The sequence below is a fragment of the Schistocerca serialis genome, chromosome 7, assembly GCF_023864345.2.
Source record: "Schistocerca serialis cubense isolate TAMUIC-IGC-003099 chromosome 7, iqSchSeri2.2, whole genome shotgun sequence".
Taxonomy (NCBI): Eukaryota; Metazoa; Arthropoda; class Insecta; order Orthoptera; family Acrididae; genus Schistocerca; species Schistocerca serialis.
The window spans coordinates 134,937,255-134,951,478 of NC_064644.1; the positions used below are offsets into that span (position 1 = coordinate 134,937,255).

The 14,224-nt window shown below is 36.6% G+C and overlaps 1 protein-coding gene across 1 annotated transcript in view; it reads right to left on the minus strand.

Annotated features, from left to right (window-relative positions):
* Positions 1-470: 470 nt before the first annotated feature.
* Positions 471-14,224, minus strand: part of LOC126412928 (beta-1,4-glucuronyltransferase 1-like) — a 102,747-nt gene continuing 88,993 nt past the window's right edge. Inside the window, exon 3 of the mRNA XM_050082817.1 lies at positions 471-668. Coding sequence (XP_049938774.1) covers positions 471-668 — 198 coding nt within the window. The remainder of the gene's footprint in view (positions 669-14,224) is intronic.

A 14,224-nucleotide genomic window follows, 5' to 3' on the forward strand; every position in this document is an offset into this window, starting at 1 on the left:
TAATAAACTGATCTAAACAGGTGAAAAGTATTTTTGTAGGCAACAGAAGATATGTGTGATAGAAACCATTTTATTTAGGCTTAAACATTTCTTCTTGATCAATAAGAGTCTCCCTGCTTGCAGAACATGTTAGAATGCAAGCTGCTATTTATGGTGAGAACTCATCAGATCAGTGCCTATAAATATTCAGTATATAGTGATGTATTACTTTTTTGTTATGTCTCTGTCTGTAACTTTTATAAGAATGTTCATTCTTTTTATGTTATGAGAATAACATTGGAGACCATTTTTGCATTATGTAACATGCTGTCTGATTTATTTATCACTTCAGTACTGAGTTTTTAATGAGAATTTTTTTTCAGCAGCAACAAAAAATATATCAAAGCTAGGATAGTTTCTGCTACTTAACATTCAATGTCAGTCTTTGTCATCACTATGAATTACCTGTCTCAGTCTTTTGAACTCAAATGTTACAGAACACAACCATACTTTTCTCCAAATAAAACTTTGAATTCAGATATAGCTACATCTCTCTTAAGAGCATTTGATTTTCTTATAACAACGAGTCTGCTGTGGTTCATCTCCTTAGTCTTTATCCCAGGTTCATGGATCAAGAAGGCATTGTCCAAAATGTCAAAATCATAGTCCATTACACACATGATATATCCCTGAAATAGTGATGGAAATTTCATTACAATCATAAAGTGACAAGTATAACAGCCAAATCCAGTGCTTCCATTAGATTATATATTTGTAGATAATTTTATTTATTTATTTATCTCTTGTTCTGTTGATCCATGCTGTGACAGTATCACAGGCTATGGAACTTCAGAGATCTATGGTAGCACATAAAAACAAAACAAAATGATTTCATATTAAACAGTAACTTAGTTTCTACTACAGAAAAGCAGTTTCGAGAGATAAATAAATATTACAAAATAATAAGTGTTACAGACAATAAATATTGCAAAATATGTGTTTACAATAAAGAATAGCCAGAATTATGAATGTAGATTTGGGCACATATTTGCATTTAACAATAAAAGAAATGCTAAACATTGTAGTTCAGTAACTCTTCTATTGTTTAAAATGATCATTGTAATAGAAACTGCCTTAATCTTTTTTAAACAAGAGCTCATCTTCTACCAAACACTTAATTCTTGAAAGGGGGGGGGGGGGGGCAGCGTTAAAAATCTTACAGCCAGTGAACCTTTCTGCACCATACTTAGATTTGCCTGTTCATAGCAGATATCATATTTCTTCTTGTCTCGTGACTATGATACTCATCATTCAGTTTAAACACGGATTTTTTTCCCCCTTATGAAGCACATCAAAAAGAATATATATTGCCCAGTGGATGTAAGGATTCCAAGTTTCTTAAAAAGATTCCTGCATGTGGCTCTAGGATGGACTCCACACGTGATCCTTATGGCTCATTTTTGTGCACACAGTACTTTTTTAACCAGTGACTGATAACCCAAAAATGTAATTCCATATGCCATAATGGCATGAAAATAACCATAATAGGTTGACTTCACAGTTTCCATACTTCTATAAGGATAAACAATGCGTAATGCGTAAGTTGCTGAACTCAATCTTTTGCACAGATCCAGGTTGTTGTTTAACCAATTCAGTTTGCTGTCAATATGCAAGCCTGGGTATTTTGAGGTATCCACCCTGGTTATCACCTACTCACCTATTTTTACTACTATTCCTCATCTTTGAATGTTGTGTGGAACTGAATGTAGTTTGTTTTAGTGTGATTTAACGAAGGGCCATTAATGTTATACCAGTTCACTGATTCACTTATTTGCTGTTTCCTCAAGTTTATCTACTGAATTATCAATAAGTAGTGTAGTGTCATGAGCAAAAATGGTGAATCTACAATATTCTGTACACAGGTGACTTTGCCAGAAAATGCAAACTGACTTTCACTGAGGATATTTTGATCCCTGAGATGCTTAACTATCATGGCATGCATTAGGTTCTCTAAAATCTTTGACAATTTTGTCAGTAGTGATATTGGCCAATAGTTATCAGCATCTGTCTTATCTCCCTTCTTATACAGTGGTTAGATACAAGGAATGAACTGGCAAAAGAGTTCTAAATGGACTCTCTGTCAATAATGGGTAGCTCCAGGTCATAAATCAAAACAGTAGAGACAGAAAAATAGATTAATTTTGGAATATTTTGAGGTTTATAAATAGATAAACCCTGGAAAACTATTCAGCAACTACAGTTTGTAGACTGGTCTCCTGTATATGGTGACTGAGCGAGGTGGCACAGTGGCTAGCACACTGGATTTGCATTCTGGAGGATGACGGTCTGGCCATCCTGATTTACGTTTTCCGTGATTTCCCTAAATCACTCCAGGCAAATGCCGGGATGGTTCCTTTGAAAGGGCAAGGCTGACTTCCTTCCCCATCCTTCCCTAATCTGATGAGACCGATGACCTCGCCGTCTGGTCTCCTTCCCTAAAACAATGCAACCCTGTATATGCTGCAGTTAATATCAATTTAATACATTCTTAACTAAAGTTACAAGATGGAAGAATTATTACCTAAAAAGGCAGGGAGAAAAGACCTGGATAAATCTGACTCTAGTCTGTGTATCACTAAGAGAATCAAAATTTCTTGTAAAACTAAAAGGAAGCTAAACATGTAAGCCAGCAGATAGAATCATGCCAGCAACATGAGATACTATGTAATGTATAATATAGTTCTTAATGAGGCCTCAAAAATGCTGAAAAACATGTTCATGAAGGCAAGAACTGTTGGACTGTGAAATGAAATGAAAACTAAATGCAGCTTTTTAAAGAAAGAAAAAAAAAAAAGCTGCAGTGTGTAGAGAAAAAATCAAAATAAGTAATTAGGAATATTTGAGTTTATTGATTCAAACACAGTAGCTTTTATAGCCCTATGTAAAGAATATTTTATAACAGTAACATAACAAAAAGCTTCACTTGGAAACATATTCAGTAAATTGTTGCTATACTGGTGCAGCCATGTCACTGAAATCTTTTGCCATACTTTTGATGTGAGTAACTTCTAAACATCTCAAGTAAGTAGTTGTACAACACTGTCTAACAAACAAGATAATCCAGGTGCTATTAATTTTTTACCAGCCATAAATCTCACAAATTTTTCTAAGGCTTTGAAGAAAATTATGTATGACAGAATTATAAACTTTGTGGAGGCCATAACATCATCGTCAGAAGCCAGTTTGGGTTTCAAAAAGGATTGTTGGCAGAAGATGTTAAATATGTTCTGCTGAGGCTTTTTTAGATTTAAAATGCTTTTAACAAAAGCTAAGTGTACATATAAAAAAAGTTCCTATTGAAAATGCCTGGGGTAGGTAGAAAAGAGCTGCTTATGGATGATGTGATCCACCAACCAACCTGAGGGATCTACGCCAAATCGCCGTTGAGGAGTGGGACAATCTGGACCAACAGTGCCTTGATGAACTTGTGGATAGTATGCCATGACAAATACAGGTATGCATCAATGCAAGAGAATGTTGTACTGGGTATTAGAGGTACCAGTGTGTACAGCAGTCTGGACCACAACCTCTGAAGGTCTCGCTGTATGGTGGTACAACATGCTACGTGTGGTTTCTCATGAGCAATAAATAGGGAGAAATGATGTTTGTGTTGATCTCTATTCCAATTTTCTGTACACGTTTCGGAACTCTTGGAATTGAGATGATACAAAGCTTTTTTTGATGTGTGTGTGGGTAAAATTAGTGTTACATGAAGTGGATCAATTCAGGTCTTTCTAACAAAAAGCAGGAAGGTGTTGGATAGAGCAAAAGACATTTAATCATCATCATAATTTATACCATGAATTGTGTTTTGCCTCAGTATCAGGTTCTGGGTCCAATACTTTTTATTGTTTGTGCTAATGACATACCTATTTGTGCAGAGTGTTATAGTTTACCATCTTTGCTGATGGCATGGCATAGTTATTAAGAACAGAAAATACAAACTTTCGATCTCAGTAAATACTGTTTTAATAGATGTTGTAAAATGGTCTTTCTGTTAATGTTAGTCGTAAAATGGCCTTTCTGTTAATGTTAGTCAAACAGGTTTTATATAGCTTCACACAACTTTTAATAATATAAATAATGTAGTAAAACTGGATGATGCACTGATAGCAAGATGGTACAACGAAATACCAATGTTTAGATATAAAAATGAAACTTCACTGGTCAAGCCACATTCTGCATATTTTCAAAAGGTTGTTCTGCAATTGACACATTGATTACCCTCATAGAAACTTGTTAATCTGCAATTTATAATCCCTTTCATACATGGAGAAAACTTTTGGTGAATTCAAAATCTTCACAATTACGCATGATATCTATCGTCCATGACACTTAATAAGAAAAAAGCCCCCCTGTAAACCTAATAGTGACACTAAAGGAAAAGATGATTCCAGCGTTGGTATTACAAACTGTATATTGTGCAGAAGGAGACCCAGTTCATGGCTGCAGGTTGTTTAATGTCTTCTCTTCACAGGATAGTGATAGCTTTAAACATTTTCTGTTGTCACATCATTTTATGGCATAGAAGTGTTCCTGAACCTAATGTGCAATATGTATGTACTAGTAACTTAGATTTATTTTCAAATCCTTTTGTGTGTTGAAATGTAACTGATACAACTAGAGAGATTTCAAATATTGATACCTTGGACTAGTAAAGTATTACTGTATGAGATCAGGGGTTTTTAATTTTGGAAATTTGGTATTTTAATGAGCTGTTACATTGCGAGATAATATTTTTGGATGTAAATCAGGGGGTCATACTTCCTTTTAAAATTATTTTTCATAAATGTGCTAGTTAATAATTTAATGCAGAAATTAAGCAGATGCTGTGTAAATGATTGTTTAGCACTCCATCTTCAGGCCACGAGTGGCCTACCGAGACCATCCGACTGCTGTGTCATCCTCAGTGGAGGATGTGGATAGGAGGGGCGTGGTGTCAGCACACCGCTCTCCTGGTCATTATGATGGCATTCTTGACTGAAGCCGCTACTATTTGGTCAAGTAGCTCCTCAATTGGCATCACAAAACTTAGTGCACCCCGAAAAATGTCAACAGCTCATGGCGGCCTGGATGGTCATCCATCCAAGTGCCGACCACGCCCGACAGTGCTAAACTTCAGTGATCTCACGGGTACCGGTGCATCCACTGCGGCAAGGCCGTTGCCAGATGATTGTTTAGGTTACATAAATTTTCAATTACAGCATGAAATAGAGTCTATGGCACGAAAACTAAAATCTTACAAGACCGACTACAATAAAAAAAAAAAAAATGCAACGAAAATGTAATGTGTTTTGGAACCTTTTCAAAGTGGAAAATTTGGAACACCAAAAGAAAGAGAGATAATATAGAATGTAATGTTTTTATATAAGAAAAATAAAATTTCATACAAGATTGAAATGTTATTATATATAGGTGGAAAAGTTAAATAATTAGTCAAATGAAAACTTTTGTAAAATTGGTTGTTCTGTATGTTGTGTCATGGTCTTCAGTCGAGAGACTAGTTTGATGCAGCTCTCCATGCTACTCTATTCTGTGCAAGCTTCTTCATCTCCCAGTACCTACTGCAATCTACATCCTTCTGAGTCTGCTTAGTGTATTCATCTCTTGGTCTCCCTCTACAATTTTTACCCTCCATACTGCCTTCCAATACTAAATTGGTGATCCCTTGATGCTTCAGAACATGTCCTATCAACCAATCCCTTCTTCTAGTCAAGTTGTGCCACAAATTTCTCTTCTCACCAGTTCTATTCAGTATTTCCTCATTAGTTATGTGATCTATCCATCTAATCTTCAGCATTCTTCTGTAGCACCACATTTTGAAAGCTTCTATTCTCTTCTTGTCCAAACTATTTATCATCCATGTTTCATTTCTATACATGGCTACACTCCATACAAATACTTTCAGAAACGACTTCCTGACATTTAAATCTATACTCGATGTTAACAAATTTCTCTTCTTCAGAAATGCATTCCTTGCCATTGCCAGTCTACATTTCTTATCCTCTCTACTTCGACCATCATCAGTTATTTTGCTCCCCAAATAGCAAAACTTATCTAGTACTTTAAGTGTCTTATTTCCTTATCTAATTCCCTCAGCAACACCCGACTTAATTTGACTACATTCCTTTATCCTCATCTTGCTTTTGTTGATGTTCATCTTATATCCCCCTTTCAGACACTGTCCATTTGGTACAACTGCTCTTCCAGGTCCTTTGCTGTCTCTGACAGAATTACAATGTCATCAGGGAACCTCAAAGTTTTTATTTCTTCTTCCATGGATTTTAATTCCTACTCCAAATTTTTCATTTGTTTCCTTTACTGCTTGCTCAATATACAGATTGAATAACATCAGGGATAGGCTACAACCCTGTCTCACTCCCTTCCCAACCACTGCTTCCCTTTCATGCCCCTTGACTCTTGTAACTGCCATCTTATTTCTGTACAAATTGTAAGTAGCCTTTTGCTCCCTGTATTTTATCCCTGCCAACTTCAGAATTTGAAAGAGAGTATTCCAGTCAACATTGTCTAAAGCTTTCTCTAAGTCTACAAATGCTAGAAATGTGGGTTTGCCTTTCCTTAATCTATCTTCTAAGATAAGTCATAGGGTCAGTATTGCCTCACGTGTTCCAACATTTCTATGGAATTGAAACTGATCTTCCCCGAGGTTGGCTTCTAACAGTTTTTCTATTCATGTGTACAGAATTTGCTTTGGTATATCGCAGCCATAACTTATTAAACTGATAGTTTGGTAATTTTCACATCTGTCAACACCTGTTTTTTTTGGGATTGGAATTACTATATTCTTCATGAAGTCTGTGTGTATTTCACCCATCTCATACATCTTGCTCACCAGATTGTAGTGTTTTGCCAGGGCTGGGTCTCCCAAGGCTGTCATTAGTTGTAATGAAATGTTGTCTAGTCCTGGGGCTTTGTTTCAACTTAGGTCTTTCAGTGCTCTGTCAAGCTATTCTCACAGTATCATATCTGCAACTTCATCTTCATCTACATCCTCTTCCATTTCCGTAATATTGTCCTCATGTACATCACCCTTGTATAGACCCTCTATATACTCCTTCCACCTTTCTGGTTTACCTTCTTTGCTTAGAACTGGGTTTCCATTTGAGCTCTTGATATTCATACAAGTGGTTCTCTTTTCTCCAAAGGCCTCTTTAATTTTCCTGTAGGCAGTATCTATCTTACCCCTAGTGAGATATGCCTCTACATCATCGCTTGGCCATTTTGCACTTCCTGTCGATTTCATTTTTGAGATGTTTGTATCCCTTTTTGCCTGCTTCATCTACTGTGTTTTTATATTTTCTCCTTTCATCAATTACATTCAATATATCTTCTGTTATCCAAGGATTTCTACTAGCCCTTGTCTTTTTACCTACTTGATCCTCTGCCACCTTCACTACTTAATCCCTCAGAGCTACCCATTCTTCTTCTACTGTATTTCTTTCCCCCATTCCTGTCAATTGTTCCCTTATGCTCTCCCTGAAACTCTCTACAACCTCTGGTTCTGTCAGTTATCCAGGTTCAATATTCTTAAATTCCCACCTTTTTTGCAGTTTCTTCAGTTTTAATCTACAGTTCATAACCAATAGATTGTGGTCAGAGTCCACATCTGCCCCTGGAAATGTCTTAAAATTTAAAACCTGGTTCCTAAATCTCTGTCTTACCATTATATAATCTATCTGAAACCTTCCAGTATCTCCAGGCCTCTTCCATGTATACAACCTTCTTTCATGATTCTTGAACCAAGTGCTAGCTATGATAAAGTTATGCTCTGTGCAAAATTCTACCAGTTGGCTTCCTCTTTCATTTCTTACCCCCATTCCATATTCACCTACTACATTTCCTTCTCTTCCTTTTCCTACTATCGAATTCCAGTCACACGTGACTATTAAATTTTCATCTCCCTTCACTATCTGAATACTTCCTTTTATCTCATCATACATTTCATCAATCTCTTTATCATCTGCGGAGCTAGTTGGCATATAAACTTGTAGTACTGTGGTAAGCATGGGCTTCGTGTCTATCTTGGACACAATAATCCATTCACTATACACTCCTATTTTTTTATTCATTGTTAAACCTACTCCTGAATTACCCCTATTTGATTTTGTTTTTATAACCCTGTATTCACTGGACCGAAAGTCTTGTTCCTCCTGCCAGCGAACTTCACTAATTCCCACTATATCTAACTTTAACCTGCCCATCTCTCTTTTTAAATATTCTAACCCACCAGCCCAATTAAGGGATCTGACATTCCATGCTCAGATCCGTAGAACGCCAGTTTTCTTTCTCCTGATAGCGACGGTCCTCCTGAGTAGTCCTCGCCTGGAGATCTGAATGGGGGACTATTTTACCTCCAGTATATTTTACCCAAGAGGACGCCATCATCATTTAACCATACAGTAAAGCTGCATGCCATCAGGAAAAATTATGGCTGTAGTTTCCCCTTGCTTTCAGCTGTTGACAGTACCAGTACAGAAAATCCATTTTGGTTAGTGTTACAAGGCCAGGTCAGTCAATCATCCAGACTGTTGCCCCTGCAACTACTGAAACGGCTGCTGCCCCTCTTCAGGAACCAAATGTTTGTCTGGCCTCACAACAGATACCCCTCCGTTGTGGTTGCACCTATGGTATGGCTATCTGTATCACTGAGGCACGCAAGCCTCCCCACCAACAATAAGGTCCAAGGTCCATGGTTTATGTACAACAACATTAATTCTAACTGATATAAGAAAGAAGTAAAATGTACTAATTTTTGGAAATATGTAATATATGCAGTACAGTGGCTTTGTGGTTTTGAACATCATTTGCAGAGTTATGGTTGACTGGATCTTGTCATAATGAGCATATGTATGAAAAGAAAAGTTTCTGATTCTTCAGCTGATAAATACAAGAACCTGTGATGTAATTTTTAATATGAGATTTGCTCCCCACTATATGCATACAATGCAACTCACATTTTACAGATACACCAAAACGAAAAGCACCTAGTAAGGTTTAATAGTTTTTGTCAAATTAATGCATGAATTAGTGATATTTGATGTATGGGAGTTAAAAAGGATAGTCATAAAACTTAATTATCACCTCAAAAAATGAAGTTATGTAATTAATTCTTTGTTTGTTGGCAGGTACACATCAAAATCCCTGTGACATATTGTTGCAGCATGCGACTAGACAAAGCACAGCCAAATGGTGCTGGTGATTGGTGATATGAAGTAACATGTGGTAATTCATTTTCAGCTGCGAGAATTCCATTGTTGACGAAAATGAATCATCCCATACATCTCTGCTCCATCAATGAACTGCACTATTTTGTTTTGGTGCTTCAGAAAATATGTTGCTGCTATGTGGCATGAGATTTTCAACATGTGCATAGAGCACAGATATTACCTGCAAGCAAACAAAAACACTACAGATAATTGAAATTACTGCATCTTGAAGGTGGCATGCAATGAACATCAAAGTGTACTATATGTTAGTATTTGAAAATGATTAGCATATCAGCGCAGCTCCATAAAGTTTACATTTTATACATAAGATATGATCATGCTTCACATTTCTCATTCAGGAATTTTCTTCCAATGTTGTTTGTTTGTGAGAAGATCATGTTAAGCTTCAGACAAGAGGTGTATATACAAACACGTGTTGGAATTTGACAATGGAAAGGTCATGGCCTATGTAGATTGTGGTTTATTGTTCCACAATGTTGCTTGCTGCATTGCTCAGGACTGTCATCCAGATGTGGAAACAACAGATTCCAGAGGCATATACTCAATGCCATAGAGGATCTCAATGACTCCACACATCTGGCACCCGAGAGAAACAATACATTGGTTGCTCAGCCATGTAGGATTATACAGCCTCTCTGTGGGTCTACTACATACAGTTTACAACCATTTGGACTTGTATACTGTATACTTGGATCAAAATGACATCTACTATTGACAAATTGTTCAGATGTTATGTGCATTAGCTACTGGCCAGTTGCAGATGATGCTTGTAGCTGGTAATCTAACAACTGTGATCCATTTTCACTGCTTGCTTTATTTCTCTGTGTGACAAATTAATTTTGCACTATAGAATGTTTGAAGCTTGCAGTGGAACTGTGAAGAAAAGTGTTGTTACTCAGTGTACATTTTTGTAGAAAATATGTATTCAAATGATGGATCTGATAAACTAATATTACCTTTAAATCCCTTGGAGACTTTCACAGTGACATATTTCAACCAACTCTTCTCTGTGTACAAGCTGCATCACTTTGAATAAAATACATGGGATTTTGATAGCTGTATCTGCTGTTGTTATTAAGAGTTAAGATCACTCATGGCTGGGCTGGCACTATGTTATGCATGTATAGATGCAAAGGGAGCACTGGGAACATTCAAGAGCGGGCTGATGTGACACATGCATGGAAGGTAAGTTGGGCAGCTCACAGCAGCTTTGTTTCATTCTAGGACTCAGTGGTGTCATATGATGCAATGGGTGGGCACCACATTTGAAACTTACACTCCCACCTCCCAACAAACATCTTTTCAAACTGTTTTTTATGCCCATTTTCTATGTAATGTTTACCCATGGCTGACTCATCAAGTTTCTTTTGTTTAATACATCAAAAATGCTGCACTAAGCTCTGCAACAGTGTGATTAGTTTGTCCTATGTAAATGCTGCCACATTTGCAGGAAATGCCATTCACACCAGTAAATCAAAAACCTATGTTGTCTTCAATGGGACATAACAATCTCTTATTTTGGGGGTGGGCCTCAACACTGGTGTGTCAGTCCATGTCTCTCCAGTGCACGTCCTATGTTACTACTCATTGCTCCACAACATGGAAGGAATGCAACCACCTTAGGCCCTTCAGCCAACTGAATCAGTCATTTTAGAAACACCGTAACTCCACATTGTAAGCAAAATGAGTTATTTGTGTCCAGGCCTTCTTTAACTGTAGTCACAGTGTTCTGTATAGAAATGATGTATTTTCCATGCACCTGTGTATGTGTCTTGTATCTGGTAAGTTTGTGTTATGTTTAGAAACAACAAACCTCCTGGAGTTCTGCTGTTTCTAATCTTAATGTGGCAGCACTATTGATTCTGTTGGCTACACTGTGTTATCTGTTTAGATTTATCATTGTCGAAGAGTTGGTTGTCCTTTGGATGGAATAGAACATTCTTGGCCTTGGCTATTTTGTATGATTACAAGGTGCACTTTGATAGCAGTTTCATTTTAAACTTCTGAGATAATTTTGTATTTTTGTATTTTATTTGCATGAAACACGTAATTACATAGCAGTTGGTAGTACAATGTAACAGTATACAATCTAATTTTACTTTATAATAGAAACTTAAGAATGTAGTCCAAATTATTTGACATAATAATACTTTAGATTTTAGTTTTTACAGTAGGCTATAGAAGTACTCCTCAATGAGCCACGATTCTAGATGTTTTTTGAATGTCTCTCCGGTTATTACCTTTAGTTCAGTTGGCAGTGCATTGAAGTTTTTTGCTTCATTAATATATGGACTGTTTGCAGTTTTTTCAGTTTTCTGTATATCATGTGGTAACTTTGTACTTGTCTAGTATTGTGATCATGAATTTCTGCATTACGACAAGTATATTTCTTATCTTCTACAGTTAATACTATTGTTTCAAACATATACATTGAATAGATAGTCAGAATTTTTAATTCTATAAACAATTCCTTACATGATGTTCTAGCATCTTTTTTGCCTAATATTCTCAAGGCTCTTTTCTGGAGTTTAAATATTCGATCTACATGAGTTTTGGAAGCCCCACCCCAGAGTGCAAGACCATATGCTAGAAATGGATGTATTAAACCAAAATACATCATCCTCATTGTTTGGGTATTGATGTATGGTGCTATTCTTCTTAAAACATACAAGATAGATGATAGCCTTGCACATGCACTGTCAATTTGTTGTGTTGATAGTAGTTTGCTATCTACGCATATACCTAGGAATTTGCACTCACTGGAGATTTTCCCTGCGATATTCCTATCTTGAGAATCAAACCAAGTTTGCAAATCACCAACATTGAAGGGAATTATATTTGTTTTTTGTAAGTTGACTTTTAGATTGTCATTTTCAAACTTTTCCTTTGCAATACCTATAATTTTTTTTACCTCTATGCCGAGATTAAGAATATAATTTCCCCAACAAAGGCCTGAAGTGTCATCTGCATACATTGTAATGAAGGTATCATTTTTTACTATCTTTGGGAAGTCTCTGACGTAACATATAAAAAGGAGGGGACCAATTATCGATCCCTGAGGCACACCAAATTTAATACTCCTGACCCTTGATGTATAGCTTTTTAATGTTTCTCCACTACTGTGTGAGATTGAGGTACACTGTCTTCTGTTTTTATAAATATGATGTGATGAGGTGCAATAAATTTCCACTTATGCCATCCCTGGCCAGTTTTGACAGAAGTACCTTATGATCAACCCTATCAAAAGCCTTTGATAGGTCTAGGAAAACTCCAGCTACTTGCATGCCTTCATCAATTTTGTCAAGAGCTTTCAGCATAAATTGAAGTGTTGCAGTTGTGGTGCTATGACCACTTCTGAAGCCACAATGAAAATCTTCCAGGATGTTATTTATTTATTTATTGTTCCATGGGACCAAATTAAGGAGAAGCCTCCATGGTCATGGAACAAGTCAATACATGAAATTATAACACGATAGTAGAAACAGATAAAATGAAATATAAAAAAAAAAAACGTATTCAGGCAACAATTCGTAAGTTTAAATAAAGAAAATCAACAATGTAACACTGGAATTTGCTTAATTTTTTAGCTCTTCCAGGAGCTCCTCGACAGAATAGAAAGAGTGAGCCATGAGGAAACTCCTCAGTTTGGACTTAAAAGAGTTTGGGCTACTGCTAAGATTTTTGAGTTCTTGTGGTAGCTTATTGAAAATGGATGCAGCAGAATACTGCACTCCTTTCTGCACAAGAGTCAAGGAAGTGCATTCCACATGCAGATTGGATTTCTGCCTAGTATTAACTGAGTGAATGCTGCTAACTCTTGGGAATAGGCTAATATTGCTAACAACAAATGACATTAAAGAAAATATATACTGTGAGGGCAATGTCAGAATTCCCAGACTATTGAATAGGGGTCGACAAGAGGTTCTTGAACTTACACCACATATAGCTCGAACAGCCCGTTTTTGAGCCAAAAATACCCTTTTTGAATCAGAAGAATTACCCCAAAAAATAATACCATATGACATAAGCGTATGAAAATATGCAAAGTAGACTACTTTTCACGTTGAACTGTCACTTATTTCAGATGAATGCAGTGGCCGCAGCACCGAACCTTGGGGAACACCCCACTTAACAGTGCCCCATTGAGACTGAACATCACTACTACTCTCAATACTTCAGAGAATTACCTTCTGCTTTCTGTTCTTAACCAATTGTAAGCTGCTCCCCTTACTCCATAATGATCCAACTTCTGCAGTAATATTTTGTGGTCAACACAGTCAAAAGCCTTCGTTAAATCAAAGAAAACACCTAGCGTTCGCAACCTTTTATTTAATCCGTCCAAAACCTCACAGAGAAAAGAGAATATAGCATGTTGTGCTTATTATAATGCTCTAACATATATTTCAGAATTATGTTTTCAATTAACTTGCCAAAAACGGAAGTTAAGGCATGTGGTCTGTAATTTTCTACTAGTTGTTTATCACCTTTTTTTGTAGACAGGTTTAACAATGGCTAATTTTAGTATGTCAGGGAACACTCCTTCTTTTAAGACACTATTTATCAGATGCACCAAAGGATACGCTAGATTGTTTTCACACTCTTTAAGTAAAAATGGAGAAATTTCATCCCATCCAGCAGATTTTTTGTTTTTACATTCTCTGAGGAGCTGCAAAATGGAAAACTTCACAAAAGAAAACAGGTGTGTGAGGAATGAAGATGAATGCAAGAGTGAGGTAATTAAAAGAGCACATGTTCAGGGAAGTGAATACACAAACTATGCAAGGCAAACAGTTCCAGAAAGAAAAACAGGTGAGAAATGCAACTGTATGAAAGCATGATTTGCTGATGTTGGTGTGCTTTTCAAACATCTTTGTTAGATAGCTTTAACAACTTCAAGAGCAAAGATGAACAGGACTTACAAAGTCTCATCACTTTTA